At 59.1% G+C, this 15,396-nt stretch overlaps 1 protein-coding gene across 1 annotated transcript in view; it reads right to left on the bottom strand.

Moving 5' to 3' along the window:
• ADCY3 (adenylate cyclase 3) overlaps positions 1–15,396 on the bottom strand; it is a 78,934-nt gene that overhangs the window by 10,329 nt on the left and 53,209 nt on the right. The window contains exons 4-12 of the mRNA XM_072770857.1: positions 11,299–11,429; positions 10,656–10,767; positions 10,364–10,491; positions 9,141–9,299; positions 8,331–8,508; positions 3,432–3,560; positions 1,480–1,622; positions 1,189–1,350; positions 23–110 (exon numbers count right to left, since the gene is read on the bottom strand). Of these exons, the coding sequence (XP_072626958.1) occupies positions 23–110; positions 1,189–1,350; positions 1,480–1,622; positions 3,432–3,560; positions 8,331–8,508; positions 9,141–9,299; positions 10,364–10,491; positions 10,656–10,767; positions 11,299–11,429 (1,230 nt within the window). The remainder of the gene's footprint in view (positions 1–22; positions 111–1,188; positions 1,351–1,479; positions 1,623–3,431; positions 3,561–8,330; positions 8,509–9,140; positions 9,300–10,363; positions 10,492–10,655; positions 10,768–11,298; positions 11,430–15,396) is intronic.

The following is a 15,396-nucleotide window of genomic DNA, read 5'->3' as shown; positions in this document are numbered from 1 at the left end:
CCAAAACAAAAGCGGCTCTTACCCGGGGAAAGATGGCAGCCAGCGAGCAGATTGTCAGGATCAGAAGTAGAACCTCCCCAACCACAAAGGTCATGTAGTTTGTCATTAGCCTGTAACAAAGAGATGACACTCAGGGAGGGGGGCAGAGGGATGGGTGAGATCAGGGGAGGGGCTAGGAGAGGAAAGAAGGGGGAGGGCAGGCCCTCCACACTTGTACCTGGAACATTCCCACCACCAAGTCAGGCCTCCTGTGAGGGCTCCCTTCTTCACTTGACTTTTATGCCCCCCACTTGCCCCTGTCTGCATTCACATTTTGCTTATCCAGTTTTTGGCCTCTATCTCCCCCTGCTAGAATGTAAGTCCCCTGAGAGCAGGGGTGTCGTGTGCTGGGTTCACTAGATATTCCTCGCCCGTGGCGCCAGGCTTGGAAGTAGCCCGTAAGTATCCGTGCAGCGGCGTGCAGCGAACGAATGAATGCATTTGATCCTTCCCACAATCCTGAGTTAGCAGGGCAGGCATTTATCATCTTCAAGTTGTTAGTTCCATCATCATCTTTGGCTTCTGGAAGCTTAGCAACATGGCCACACAATGAATAGGCGAGGAGCCTGTGACTAAGTCCAAGGCTCCTTCTGGTTCCCCCAGCTGCTGCCAGGACAGGGCTCCAGCCTGCCTCCCCTCTCATGGGGTCCCTGCACAGGAGTGAGCTGCTGACAGGCCTCAGCAGCTGGAGCGAGGACTCCAGAACATCCCCCTTGCCCTGGGGGCCTGCTGCTGTGTGAAATCAGTTTGTACCTAAAGCCTAAAATCCATGTGCTAAGACGAAGCAAGAGAGGGAAGCCAGATCAGCCTTGGTGACTGAGCCATCTTCCATCTCCTTGTCCTACAACCACTCAGGCCCATGCAGCCACGGTCTCTATCCTCCTGGATCCCTCTGTCCCTCAGCTTCCTCAGTCCTGGCTTTGATGCCAGGGCTATTCTGGAACCCTGGGCTAGACAGGAGGAAGGGGGTCCACAAACACCTGGGCCTGAGTTCAGCTGGGCTGTTCCACTGGAGGCAAGGGAGAGACCTAGGTTTGCCTCAGGGTCATGCTCCAGCCCAGGCACCCACATCCCTCACGCCTCTGGCCTAGGAAGCTCCTGGCCTTCACCCTCTCCTGGCCTCTCGGCTCCTGCCATGCCCTCCCTCACCAGGGGTCGATGAGTATCTCGACCAGGGCCGTACAGAGCAGGACAACGCAGGAGCAGCTGAAGGCAGCCCCGCTCTGCTTTTCCTTCTCCACTGAGTAGCGGGTTTCCATCTCAGGGTCCATGAACCGCATGGAGAGGAGGAAGGTGTTTCTCTTCTTCACTCTGCAGTGGAAACACAGATGTCACACCCACACCTGCCTTGGCCCATCAGGAAGGGGCTCCACTCAAGATGGCTAACTTCCTGAGCCCCCAGGTTGGGGCCAATGAGGGGCGTGCAGAGGAGCCACTTACACCTGGGCAGACTCGCGCTCCAGTAGGGCCTCGTTGAGCAGCTGGTTGAGCTCATGCTCATCCTCTGAGGCGTCCACCACCCGGTCGGCCAGGTCCTGCAGGCGCAGCCTCCGACGTGGGTTGGGGAACGAAGGGTTGTCGGCCTGCAAGCCAGGGTGCCAGGTGGGCGCGAGTGGGAGGGGACAACAGGGATCACACTCAGCAGGACTCGGCCCTTGGTTCTAGAAACCACTTTGAGGGAAGTCTTCCCAGTGCTCCCACACGGCTCCATCCTGCTGGAGTCTGGTCCCAAAGTCACAATCCCTCCTAGTTTCCCAGGGTCCCTGACAGAAGCTCTGCTGTGGGACCACCTGCTAATGGCAGCCTGTTGGGAAGCAACCGCTGGCTCCGGGCAGGAGACTGGGAGGGGGAGACCGCTGCTAGGGCAGCACAGTCCTGTCGCATCCTGCTTGGAGGAGGCGGTGCTCCCCAGCCACTGTGCATTGGCATCTCTGGGGAGGTGAACGACCCCCAACCCTGGGGCTTAAGGGAGCTCTTTTTTAAACAAGATTTATTTGACAGAAAAAGAGCACAAGCACGGGGAGCTGCAGGCAGGGGGAGCTGCAGAGGGAGTGGGAGAAGTAGACTCCCTACTGAGCAGGGAGCCAGAAGTGGGGCTCCATCCCAGGACCCCAGGATCATGACCTGAGCCAAAAGCAGACATTTAACAGACTGAGCCACCCAGGTGCCGCCTGAAGGGAGCTGTTAAAGGAGGACACGTCTAGTTCATTTGGGGAAGGAAAGTGTGAGGTGGAAGGTGCTGGGAGAGGAAGGGACGCCCTTGTCACTAGTGGGGTGGTGGGGCTGGGGTACCCGCTACCATTTTTATTCCTAGTCACAGGGGAGAAGCATCAGCTCCAAAAATATGAATCCAGCCTGGGATTACACGGCCATCAGCCCCAATACTGACAGTGGCCCCATTGGAGCTGTGTGTACAGGTCCAAGAGCATATCTTGAAGCCAGAAACAAGACAGTGCGGCCTTAAGCGCAGGTATGCCACTGCTTGACAACAGGATCCTGTGTCACTCCTGTTCCCCAGCTCCAACCTTCTCTGTAAAATGGCGTGGAAGGTCTGTTCTGGCACCAAGCACAGCACCTCTGGCCCCGAAGCCTATGCTGGAGGGTGCGGCTGATTGTGAGGACAGAAAAACCACAGGCTGCATGAACTATCTGCGCCCCTGTTACTAAGTTACACCGGGTCTATATTTCCCCTTTCTATCAAGAAAATCACGCTAGGGAAAAGCTGCCGAATGTCATGGTGATCCAGAGAAACCCAGTTAACTTTCAGCCCTGTCTCCCCTCTTGTGCTGCAGCACCTGTGATCTAAAAGCGGCAGGGCAGTGCTCCGGCCTTCCCGGCAGTGAGGATGGGGCGCTGCCAGCGAGCTTGCCTCAGCAGGGCGGAGGGCCGGTCTCAGAGCACCTGCCTCCGTCAGTGAATGTACTGGGGCGGCTCTTTAGTAAGGGGCAGGTCCCAGACGCCTCCCAAGATGGACCCTGTCTCCAGGGGGGAGAGCATGTTAACTCCTTTGGAAATCCCCCACCTGTGCCCGAGACTTGTGGAGTTTGGACGTCACCAGCAAGGTGAGCACACCCTGAAGTCTCACTTCCAGAACAGTCCGTCAGAATCTACAGAATTTTCCATGGATGCCCCCCTCGAAGCCAGGAGACTCGGACAGGAAAGCTAGCAAGGTCTCAGGGCTGAGCGCCTCTTTTGCCCTTTCTCACCTTGACCCTAGTAACCACCCAGGAGACATTGGGACCGGGGCAGGAGGTGACGCCCACTGTGTTTCTGCTATGAAGGAGCAGAGCCCAGGCCAGCAGTCAGGTCTCCTACTCCTACACAGGACACTTCCTGCAGCAACCTTCCCCTCTCTGTCCCCTGCTACACCCTGGCCCTCACTCCGCACACACCTGGGCGTCCTGTTCCTCGGGCTCCTCCGATGTGGAGCCGCTGGTGTGGATGCTCCCGTTGGGCTCCTTGGTTTCAATGAGGGCGGGGGAGCTGGGCTTGGAAGAAGCTGGCGCTCCATTTAGCAGGGGCTGTGGCAGAAAGAAGCGGCCGTCAGGGACACCAGACACCGCCTGCTGCCCACCTGCCCCAGCAGCCCTGGCTGGTCTACGGTCAGTCCGAAATCTTCCCACTAGAGTTTGGAAGCCTGTAGACCAAGAAATGTCACTACCTGACTCCTCCTCTAAAATAATTAATTCTAAAATGCCCTACTTTTCTGGTATCTATTTCTACTATTCGAATTTTTTCTCAGCAGAGAAAGACCCTATGGCTCCAACTCCTATTTCCAGAACAGCAACTCGACACAGTGACCACAGAGGTCTTCTTTGGTTGTAGCACCTGTCAAATGCCTTCCAAAAGTCTGAATAAATCCCACACGTGCATTTCCCCAGTGATGAGTATTTTTCCCTGATGGAATGAGTCAAACCCTGTAACATGGTGGAAGAGTCGGCTCATTTAACAAGCGCTGAGTCCCTACTTCATGACAGGAACTGTTCAAACCTCTGGGGATGCACACAGAACGTCTTGACTGCATGAGCTCACGTTCTCATGAAGAAAGGTAGACAACAGGAAAACAGTAAAATCAGCACAGCACATGCGAAGGGAATGAGCTCTGGAGAAAGGTGAAGCAGAAAAGGGGTGTGGGGATCTCTGGGAAGCGTGACAGTAAGGAGGAGGTCGGAGAGGTGTCACCTTGAGGATGACATTTCAGTGAAGACCTGACTGAGCGAGCAAATTCTGCAGCTCTCTGGGAATACGCCCCCTCCTCCCTGCCCCCGGGAAGAGGGAGAAGCTGGTGCAAAGGCCTTGCAACAGTCATGGGCCCGGAGCACCTGAGCACCAGCCAGGAGGCCGCCACGCTGGGACAGGGAGTGAAAGCAGAGCAGGGGGGTGAGCACCTGCCTGCACAGGGCCTTCCAGGCCTCCAGGGGACTCTGGCTTTCCCTCCAAGTGAGATAGAGACCAAAACAGGGTTTTGCACAGAATGGTAACAGGACAGCAGCTGGTGCTTCAGCAGGAGTGCTGCCACTGTGGAGAAGGGGCGGTAGGGCAGGGTGACCAGCTGGACACCAGCCATCCAGCCACACAGGCATTGCTGCCAGTGGCAGCCGTGAGAGCGGGCAGGTGGTGATTAGAGCCCTCCCTCAAGGGAAGGGTCAACAGAACTTGCTTGTGGGCGGTAAACAGGTGTCAAGCCTGTCTTGGGTGTTTGGTCTGAGCTGTTGGAAGAACAAAGTCATCACCGATGGAGATAGGAGGATGCAGGGACATGCAGGGCCTGGGACCTGGGTACCAGAGTGTTCATGCAGTTACACATTACAGGGGCCACTGGGTGAGTGCAGGCAAGCTGGCTGGGCCTGAGGTGGAGATCTGGGATCGTCAGAGGTGGCATTCAAGACTAGGTGAGGCTGGGCAGCCCCAGAGGTTCAGTGGTTTAGTGCTGCCTTCAGCCCAGGGCATGATCCTGGAGTCCCGGGATCGAGTCCCACATCGGGCTCCCTGCACGGAGCCTGCTTCTCCCTCTACGTCTCTGCCTGTGTCTCTCATGAATAAATAAAATCTTTTAAAAAAAAAGACTGGGTGAGGCTGACTACAGGGCAGTGCGGGCAGGAAGAGGTCTGGAAGCTTTTCAGCACTCAGGACTCACTGTGAGGCCTCTCCTCACTCTCCTCCCCATCCTAATTTAATTCAACTATGGGGACAGATTTCTGCAAGTGGAAGTGTGTTCACTCCTGTGACTTCCCAAGAAGCACCTCTCACCACCTTCCTTCCTTCTTCCCACTGTCCCCTCCCACATCACTGTCATCCCCCCATACGGCCCAGGCATTACTGCTTCCGACCCCGTGATAGTCAAGCAGGTAAACATCACCTTATCCACGTCCAAGGTGGAAACTTCCTGAACAGCTGCTGAGCTGGCCACATGAGCTACCCCGGCCCTGAGGAGGTGTTCATAGGAGCTACGGCAGCTAGAGGTCAAGTTCCCTGAGACACAGGGAACAGCAGTGCTGGCGTGTGGCGGATATCTGACAGGTGCCTGGTGACCGCCACATGAGCAAGGGTTCACTGCTCCAATACAGAAAGAGCCCTGACACGGCAGAGAGGGGGACAAAGCCCCAGACAGAGCAGAGCAGTGAGGGGGCGCCACCGGGGGCTGGCAGGAGGGGAGCAGGCAAGGGGTAAAACTTTCAATGTGCAGAAACCTTAACCCAGTCTTTCTACTTCAAGAAACGTAAGTTTTTCAGGCTGGGGCATTAAGAAACTGTTAGAAGTCAACTTGACCAAAATAGCGAAACCCCTAACGGCCATGAAACGGCATTGAAGGAAGAGCTGAAAAGAGAACATGTTTCCACTGCAACCGGCACGGGCTCATTCGCGCGATGGAGCACTCAAGATGACAGTGTCCATGCACCTGACCACATGGCCGGTGCTCTGTCCTGTGCAGGCGGCGCCCTCGGCACAGGCCCCTTCCTACTCGCTCAGAGCTCCGGTGCTAACATTTGAAGTGAGGCAACCACAAACTCAACTTTTCCTCACTTGGAAGTTGAATAATAACTCAAGCAGAACAGCTTCGCAAAAGCCCCCTCTGCCCAGGCTCCTTCTGCCTCAGTTTCCTCATCTGTACCCTCAGAGGGGTGTCGGGGTGCCAAGACAACTCCTGATCCAAATTACACACCATGTAAGGGTTGTTGCAATAAGCAAAATAGGGCAGCCAGGCTCAGCGGTTTGGCGCCTGCCTTCGGCCCAGGATGTGATCCTGGAGACCCAGGATTGAGTCCCATGTCAGGCTGCCGGTGCATGGAGCCTGCTTCTCTCTCTCTGCCTCTCTCTCTTCCTCTCTCTCTCTCTCTCTCACCTGAATAAATAAAATCTTAAAAAAAAAAAAAAAAGAAAGAAGCAAAATAAAATACAGGATTAGAACAAACAAGGATGAGTGTCATCCCAAAGACATACCTGAGTGCTACTTTGTGACTTCAGGATGGTCCCTGATAAAACCAAATTTGTGGGTACTTTTTGAAAGGAACAGCATTTCTCTATTAAAAATTTTATATGCCAGAAATTATAAATTTCTTACCACTTTACAAAAGTAGCTGATTTCTCATTGCCAGTTACTGCCTTGTAGAACAGCTTGGAAGACACAGTTTTAATTTGTTCTAGTGAATATATTAAAGCTCTGCATGTAGCACTCTTAAAAATACAAAAGACTTAATTTTGTGACAAGGTCAAGTCTTATTTCATGGGGCTCTATTTTCTACCCTGACACTTCCTAATTTTCCAAAAGTTTCCAACTTTTCTGAGTTCTTTGGAGCATTCCATTGTAGCTTAGACTTAACATGTGGCACAAAATACCTTGAGCTGTCCTTTGCTTTAAACATTTTTTTAAAATTTTTATTTATTTATGACAGTCACACAGAGAGAGAGAGGGGGGGGGGGCGCAGAGACATAGGCAGAGGGAGAAGCAGGCTCCATGCACCGGGAGCCTGATGTGGGGTTCGATCCCGGGTCTCCAGGATCGCGCCCTGGGCCAAAGGCAGGCGCTAAACCGCTGCGCCACCCAGGGATCCCTGTCCTTTGCTTTAACACTGGCACCTGGGGGCATTTTAAATCACTCAAGAGTGAGGTTGTGTCCTATCTACCTGTGCGTCCCTTGCAGCGCTGGGTTTGTGTGAGCTGCACACCGGAGCGACCCACACACATTTGGGGTGCACTGTGGCTGGCTGGCTGGGGGCATGGGCACTGCTCTGGCACCTACTAGATCTGCAATTTGTGCAAACTTCTGGGCCTCAGTTTCTTTCTCTGCACAGTGGGTATCACAATAGCCCCCTTCTTGCAGGGTTGTCTTAAGGATTAAGTGAAATAAGGGACGCACAGAAGCACTCCCTAAACAGTGATTTCAATTAGGGCTAATGGATGAATCTTAGATTCGTGTTTGATTCACTGGTCATCGCATACTCTTGGGGGAGGGGAGAAGGCATATAGTTCTATTTATTTTTTTATTTTTTATTTTTTTAAAGGTTTTATTTATTCATGAGAGATACAGAGAGAGGGAGCGGCAGAGACACAGGCGGAGGGAGAAGCAGGCTCCATGCAGGGAGCCCGACGTGGGACTCGATCCCGGGTCTCCAGGATCACACCCTGGGGCGAAGGCAGCACTAAACTGTGGAGCCCCCCCCTCACCCCCGGGCTGCCCCATAGTTTTCTTTGAAAACTCATCAGGGGTCAGGTGTTCAGCCATAGCCCCTGAAGCCTCAGCAGACCAGCCGAAGCTCTGCCCTAGCCACCAACTAGGCGAAGCCCCGGCTGCGGGGCGGTCTCGGTCTCTGAGCACCGAGCTCCCTGGTTGTTAAATTCTCGTGACCGGTGGGGTCTCTAAGGGCAAAGCCAGTAGGAGCCGAGCCCTGTCCAGCCTCAGCAGAGACGAGACGGGCTCAGTTTCGCAGCGGCCACTGGCGGCGGTGGCGGCCGGCGAGGGCTCGGGTCAGCCGGGAGGCGGGGCGGCCGCACAGAGGCCAGGCCAGGGCCGGACAGCAGGGCGGCCTCACTGCTTCCGTCCCCTTCTTTCTTGTCTCCGGCCCAGGGAACCTTCCCGCCCTCGGCCTTGGGTGGCCTCCTCCGTGACCAGGCCAACCCCGCTGCCTGTTCCCAGCATCCTCGGCGGCTCTGGGTGCTGCCCCTGGGCCCCCCGCCTCCCCCGCGCGCCGCTGTCCCCAGGGCCGCTGACACCCGGGGGCCTCCCCTCTGGCCTGGGAGGTGCAGCAGGGAGCCCCGCGTTCCTCCCCAGCCCGCCTCAGCCTGGGACTCACCGGGCCGGCGGGGCCGCGGCGGGCCGCTGTCTTCTTCACCTCGGGCCTGGACGCGATGATGAGGTAGGTCTCGATGCCCTTCTCGTCCAGGTACTCACAGCGGCTGCCCCCGTCGCCCGGCTCCACGTCGAACTCGCCCTTCAGGCAGTCCATGGTACTCTGGGAGATGTGCACCCGCCTGGACGGCAGAGGCCCGGGCCCGTCAGGCCGAGGACCCGGGGGGGGGCGCACGCGGCCCCCAGAGCCGGGGCGCTGAGGCAGGACCGTCCTCAGGCGCCGCCAGCACGGAGGGAGGCGAGGAAGTCGGGGGGCGCCCTAACTCCGTGGTCAGGTCCTACGGCTGCTTGCTGCGTACCTTGCAGCTTCCTAGTGGCAATACCTGCCGTCGGGCGTGGGGGGCTATAAAGCCGTTTCTGGGGAGTCACCACAGAGGGAGAGAAGGGCGACTGCCCTCGAGGGCTGCTCCCCGAGCCGGCCGGGGAACGTGCGGCCCTGTCCCCAGCCCGCCCGCCCCTGGGAGAGCGCCGGCCGGCTGTGCGGGTGCCTGGTGGCCCTGGGGAGCCCCGGCGTGCCCAAGCAGCGACGACTGGCGGCATCTGCAGCCCCCCAAGTGGACGAAGGGGCGGGAGCGCACACGGCTGCGGAGGCCCAGGCAGGAGAGGCTGCGCACTCGGCCTAGGAGGCGGGCACCCCGAGGGGGAAGCTGCTCCGCTGCTCCGGGGGTCTCCCACCCACGCCGCAGCCCTGAGGGGTGGGCGGCCCCTTCCCTTCGCCCCCGCCCCTCCCTGCTGGGAAGGAACGCTCGCTCACCCGGGGATGCCACCGGCCTCCATCTTGTTGGCCACGGTGACGTCGGTAGACCACACGTCGTACTGCCAGCGCTTCTGGCCCAGGACGCCCCCCAGCACGGTGCCCGTGTGCACCCCCACGCGCATGTCCACTCCGGTCTTCGTCTTCTCTCGCACATACCTTCCAGGGACACATGGAGAGGGGGGCTCAGCCACGGCCAGAGCAAGGTGGCCAGCCCTCCACGCCCTGTGGAAGGAATTCTGCACAGGCTGTCCTCCCCTCCAGGCTGAGGGGACTATCGGGCGCCCCACAGCTTTCTGCCTGCACTTGAACTGGGTAACCTGTGTAAGGGTCCAACAGGCTAGACTGTACCGAAACTCCACATCATAGGCTCATACGACAGTGCGGGCAGGAACCGACAGGGTGCCCAGCGTCCACCTGTGCCGGGCACCGTGCCAGGGCTCATGTGCAGCGGAGAAAGGTGCCCGGTGGTGAGGGAAGTGGAGGCCAGTGATCCTGAACTCTCTCCCCACTCCCCTTCCAGTGCAGCATTTGTTTCTAGGCCAATGTCAGAGGAGCTCCAATCCAGAAGACGGTAACAATGCAAAACCGCTCTCTGGTGGCAAGGTATCCCCTACCTGCACCCCACCCCCCCGCACTGGTGGTGGTGCAGGGAGAAGCCTCAGCAAGGAGCCCCCTTCCCTCCCGAGGCCTGATCCAGCCAGGGCCTGTCTGGTAGGGCCTCCAAGCCACTTGTGGTGTGACAGTGACAGGGAGCGGCTTGGAGGCACGAGGGGGACAAGTGCAGTGTCCTCACAGCTCGCAGCACCAGAGGCGGAAGCCCTGGCTGGGAGCCCAGCACAGAGGCCAGGGTTCCAGTCCCACACCGCCACACACGGACTTCTTGCCCGGGGACGGACCTGGAGGCCCCCAGTGAGAAAACACCGAGAAAAGGGATGGGATGGACAACCTGGTGGGACCATCCAAATGAGTGGGGAGGTGGTGGTGACACACTTTACCATGAGTGCCACTTCTCCAGAAACCCACAGTGGATGGGGGCTGGGCCCCTCGGAGGCTGTGGAGGGCTTGTAGCCCCTCAGCCGTGAGGAAGGTGAGCCACGTCCCCACTGCCCAGAACTGGGGACTGAGCCGCCTCCTGGTAACACTCACATGATGTGGGGGCCTGGGGTGCGCTGGGTCCCTGTGACAGACCACTGCCCCTCCCCCCAGAGGCCCCCACTCACGAGATGGCCTCCACCATGGCGAGCCCCATGAGGATGGAGCAGACGGCGTGGTCCTCCCGGTAGTCGGGCAGGCCGCAGATGCAGTAGTAACAGTCCCCTAGGATCTTAATCCGCAGCTGGTGGTATTTCTGAAAGAACAGGGTGTGGGGTGTGACTGAGTTCCTCCTGGGCATGGGGGACAGGTGGACAGCAGAGCGCTCGGGGTCGGAGGCAACCGTGGGAGCCAGGGAGGGCCAGGCCCAAGCCACGAGGGGGACCCCCACCAGAAGTCGAGTGAGGCCCCCGTACTCACGGCCGCCAGCTTGTCGAAGCGGGCAAAGAGCTCGTTGAGCAGCTTCACGAGCTCCTGGGCACTGCAGGCAGAAGACAGCTGGGTGAAGCCCACGATGTCCGCGAAGAGGATGCTGCGAGGAGGGAGGGCGCCGCCGTGAGGCTCCACACAGTGTGCCGGGCTCCCCCCACCCAGCTCCTGCTCCCGACCATAGGCAGCTGGGATCACCCCCGAGTGGGGCCTTGCTCAAGCCCCAAAGCTGCGAGACCCCGACACTTCCAGGTTCTGATGTTCAGCTTACCCTGTGGGCCCCTCCTCTATGGGGCCTCCTCCCCCCATGCTGCCCACTCCTGGCCCCAGGATGAATCCACCCCTCCTGGAAGGAGCACGGCTGTTAGCCCCAGTGCTGGCCCTGAGTGGGGACAGATGTCACCTCCACACTGAGTGAGGTCTGTATGACGATGAGGCCAGACCACACCGCCTAGATGTCTCAGTCCCCACACCCGTCTGCAGGACTGCTCCCACAGGGGCTGAGGCTCACATTGTGGGGACGGCCTGGCTTCTAGTCCTGGGTGAAGACTCTTGAACCCCACAGCGCATGGCCAACCCCACAGAGTCTGGCCCCCATCCCGCTCTCAGAGTATGGGCCCGCATGCTGGCGCACCTGACGTTCTCGTGGCGGTACATGTACATGGTGTTGAACTGCTGCTGGTCCTTCTGGCTCTCGTCCTTCTTCATGTCCTTCAGCATCTCATCAGCCACATGCTTGGGCAGGATGGAAAGCATAAGGTTCTCCTGAAGGAGGAAGAGAGGGTTGGCATGGAGGCAGGGGCTGGCCTGGACCCTTCCACGGGCAGGTTTGGACACCTCCGGCAACAGACGTGCGCCAGGGCCGGCTGACCCTCTGGGGGCCTTCCAGCCTTCCAGCGCAGACCACACGCTGGAAAGTAGCCAGAGGCCCAGGGCAGCAGCTTCCTGTGCCGAGCAGGCTCGGGGCTGCACCTGAGCATCTTTAGGGCCCTGACGGGAGTCAGAAACCATGGGAAACCCACACCTCTGCACCTCAAGAGCATCCTCAAGGGCCACAGGAAGGCGACAGTTCCCGAGTGGGCCTGTTCTCGTCTAGCCCCCGCGCTGGGAGCCCAAGGGCAAGACGCTGCGTCACCCGCCCCGCATCACACAGAGCAATCACTCAGGAATTCTCACTCAACATGACTGAAGAAGACCTTCTGCCCACCAGATAGCATGCTGGGTACCAATGCTACCCAGCAAGTGAGTCTCTGCTCTCAGAGGGCTGAGGGTCTCATGGGGGGGGGGGGGGAACAGGTGAATGTGCCCACTGCAGTGCTACTGCAGTGGTAAGTGCCAAGACAAGTGAGGGAGAGCAGAGCAGGGGAGGAAGAAGGAAGGAAGGGTGCCAGAACCAGCAGGTGTGTTGGGGGCAATCAGGAGGACTTCCTGGAAATGAGGTCTGAAGCGTGAGATGCTGAGGACATCCTGTCCTACACAAGGCACAGAGAGATCTACGTCCCCAGGTTCAGGGACCTGCAGGTTTTCCAGGGGAGGCAGGAATGGGGAACCACAGCCTAGGAGGTGGGTTTGGACAGCAGCAGTGGGGGGGTGGGAGGTGGCACACTGCCACCTGTGGCCGAATCTGGCTGCTGCCTGAGTGCTCGATTGAGGTCTCGCTGGCCTCCAGCCACGCTCGCTTGTCTCCATGCCATCTACGGCGGTCTTCTTGCTGCAACAGCAGAGCTGAGTTGTGACAGAGAACATATGGCCTGCAAAACTGGAAGGGCTCTCCTGGTCCTTTCCAGAAAACGCCAGCTGACCCCTGGTTCTGCACCACGATGGGCCTCATGTGCCAGGCAAGGAAAGGGCCTCTCCTTCTCGAAAGCTGCAGAGAGGGACCAGGGCAGAGGGGTGTGACATGGCAGAGTGGGGCAGGGTGACCAGTTACAGTCATCTGGGCAGAGTGAGTGGGACAGGTCCCTGGCTGGGGCCTCTGGGTGCAAGGTGCCGGTCTCTGGATTAAGGAACAGAGAAGCACAGAGAAGCAAGGGGAGACAGGGCTGGTCTGGGCCGCGCTGCAGGCAGACGCTGAGCTGGCCTGCAGGCTGAGGCTGCGGCACGGGTCAGGCTGAGCAGCAGGGGACCGGGCAGGAGACAGCCCCGGGAGGAGGTGCCAGGAGGGGAAGCCAGGCTGAGAAGCCCAGGCAGGGCACCCTGCCCTGTGCCCCGAGAGGGGAGGCCAGTGATGACGGGACTGGTGGAGAGAAAGCTGAGGTCGCAGGTCAAGCTGAGGTTTGCAGGATGGAAGCCAGAAAACGTCAAGGGGGACAGGAAATGTGGCTGGGGTGAGGCTGACCTGAGGCCTGGGCAGCGAGGCAGCAAGACCTGAGGTCGGCCTGGGAGAAGTCGGGGAGGCAGCGCAAGTGGTGGTACAGGAGGGGACAGAGAGGCTGGATCTGACCCCTCTGGTAACGTGGTTCTGAGTGCCCAGGCCATGGGGTGCAGAGGTCAGCCGACGGACAGGGAAGAGTAAGACGGGAGGTTGCACAGGAGGTCCAGGAGTCTAGGCTGCCAGCTGCGGAGACACCTGGGAGCAGGGGTGGCCAGAAAGCCAAGAGCTGCCGCCTGCGTCCTCAGTGCCTGAGGCCTGACCAGGGGTTCCTGGACCACGGGGAAACCGAGGCTGCGGGCCCAGGCCTTAGCAGGGACGCCAGCCTGGTGGGTACAGGAGTAGGAGACCTCGCCTCCCACCGAGGCCTGGGCAGGGGGAGGGCCTTGTTCTCTGCTGTATTCCGTGAGCCCTGGGGCAGAGGATCCAGCTCTGTCTTAAGCGCACCTGCTCTGGGGCAGGAGAACCAGGTGTGGAGGTTCTGTTCCTCTTCTCAGGGTGGGGCAGCCAAGAGGCCCCCAGAGTCTGGGGCCCCCCGTAAGGCAGAGGCCTGGCACCCACCTCCTCCGGAGAAGACGGCTGTGCTGTAGGGGCAGCCCATCCCCCCGCTCCCAGGCCAGTCTGCAGATCAGGGCCCCCGCCTGCTCAGCCATCGTACAGCAGGAAGGTCCTCGCACTCGTCCCTCCTGCTCGTGGCAAGTGACAGGAATGACGAGGCGCGTGCCCCTCGGCTCCGCGTGCCCAGCTCTAGCCTGAAGCACTCAGCGATCGCTCTTATTCTCCCATTTCCCCAGCTCGCTCTCTTGCTGCTAAAAGCCTCGCAAGTGGCACCACCGCAGGGGAGTGAGAAGCCAAGATAACGCAGCGTGTCCTGCCGTTCCTGAGCCCAGGAAGTAGCACCGGGTCTCCCGGCCCCACAGCCGGGCACAGCCAGGGCGGGGCTCCAGGACCCGGGGGCTCCGTGCACCCATCCCTCTGCCCAGTGTGGTGAGGGGGCTTCTGGAACCGAGCTAAACCCAAGCACCGTGGAGCACGCACTCAGCTTGGGAAGGACAGGGGCCACTAGGAGGATTCTCAAGACAAGCCGGAGACCCGGGGCCCGGCCAGCAACTGGGGCAGCCCAGGGGGAGAGCTGCTGGAGTCCTGGGGGTCCCAGCCCACCCCCAAGTTCCAGGCCCTGGTCTGGCGACCCCCAGGCTGGCAGGGATAGGACGGTGCAGTGGCAAAGCCACCGCAGGCTGGCTCTGGGCCCCACAGCCTAGCTCAGATCCCTGTCCTGCCACTGACTCACTGCACGATACAGGCTACTGCTAACTGCCCCGTGCCCTGGTTTCCTTGTTGGTAAAGCAGCACGAAGTGACCCCTTCCCGTCCGACATGGGGGACAGCGCCTGCACATGGCAAGGGCTCGATATACTGCAGCTGTTGTCACCTGAGAAGTGTTACTTGGGAGTGTGGTGACAGCAGGTGCCTCAGGAAGATGAGGCCTAGACTTCCTCTGGGCTTCCGAGTCGCCCACAGATTTATAGCTTAAGCATCCCAGTGGGGCGTCCAGGGGGAGCAGAAAGTCCTTGAGGTCACTTGGCCAGGCCTAAGGACTCTATCTGGTCCAGGCACAACGATGAAGGGGATATAAAGACGTGTCTGCCTTTCTCTCCTGCTCTCCCTCCATCCCCTCCCTGCCTTGCCACGTGTGCACGCAGGTGCTCCTAAGGGTAGGAAGAGGTAGATGTGCGAGGAGCTGGGGGAGGGCCGGCCGGCCGGCCTGGGGAGGAGGGCACTCAGGTGTGCGAGGGAGGGGTCACGGGACACCAAGGATCAGGAAAGTCACGATGCTGTGCTGGGCTCCCGGCCAACCAGCCAGTGCAGCCCCAACAAGCAGCACCCACGCGGTCAGGCCTTTCCTGCGCTCTCAGACCCCGCCTCTAAACCCTGCTCCTCCAGAGGAGCCTGTGGGGGCTCCCTGGGAACCAATCCAGTCCTGCGAGGTGTTCCTGGCCCCTGACCACAGTCCCGATTTCCCTGAAAGCACAGCCAGGCCCCTTGAGGGGCACAGGGCCACCCAGAGCAGCTAAGGCATGTGGCTTAGTCTCCCCAGAATAGAGGCAGAACCCGCTCTTCCTAAAATAGCAACTACTGTATGTTTCAGAAGTCATAAGAATGTTCCAAGCCTCTGACCCATTAATGTCTCTCCTGGGACTTCTTCCAACAGAAAGATCCAAGGGAAGTAAAAAAGACATATGTGCAAGAACTTCAATGTAACGTCGCTTATACTTGTGGAAAAGACCAGGCAGCCCAAATGCCCAGCAAGAGGCTCCTTCAACGGGGGCACATCCTTCGGATGAATCTCAAAAATGATCAC

The sequence above is a fragment of the Canis lupus genome, chromosome 12 (genome assembly GCF_048164855.1).
Source record: "Canis lupus baileyi chromosome 12, mCanLup2.hap1, whole genome shotgun sequence".
NCBI classification, from domain to species: Eukaryota; Metazoa; Chordata; class Mammalia; order Carnivora; family Canidae; genus Canis; species Canis lupus.
This window is presented reverse-complemented; position numbering and strand designations above follow the sequence as displayed.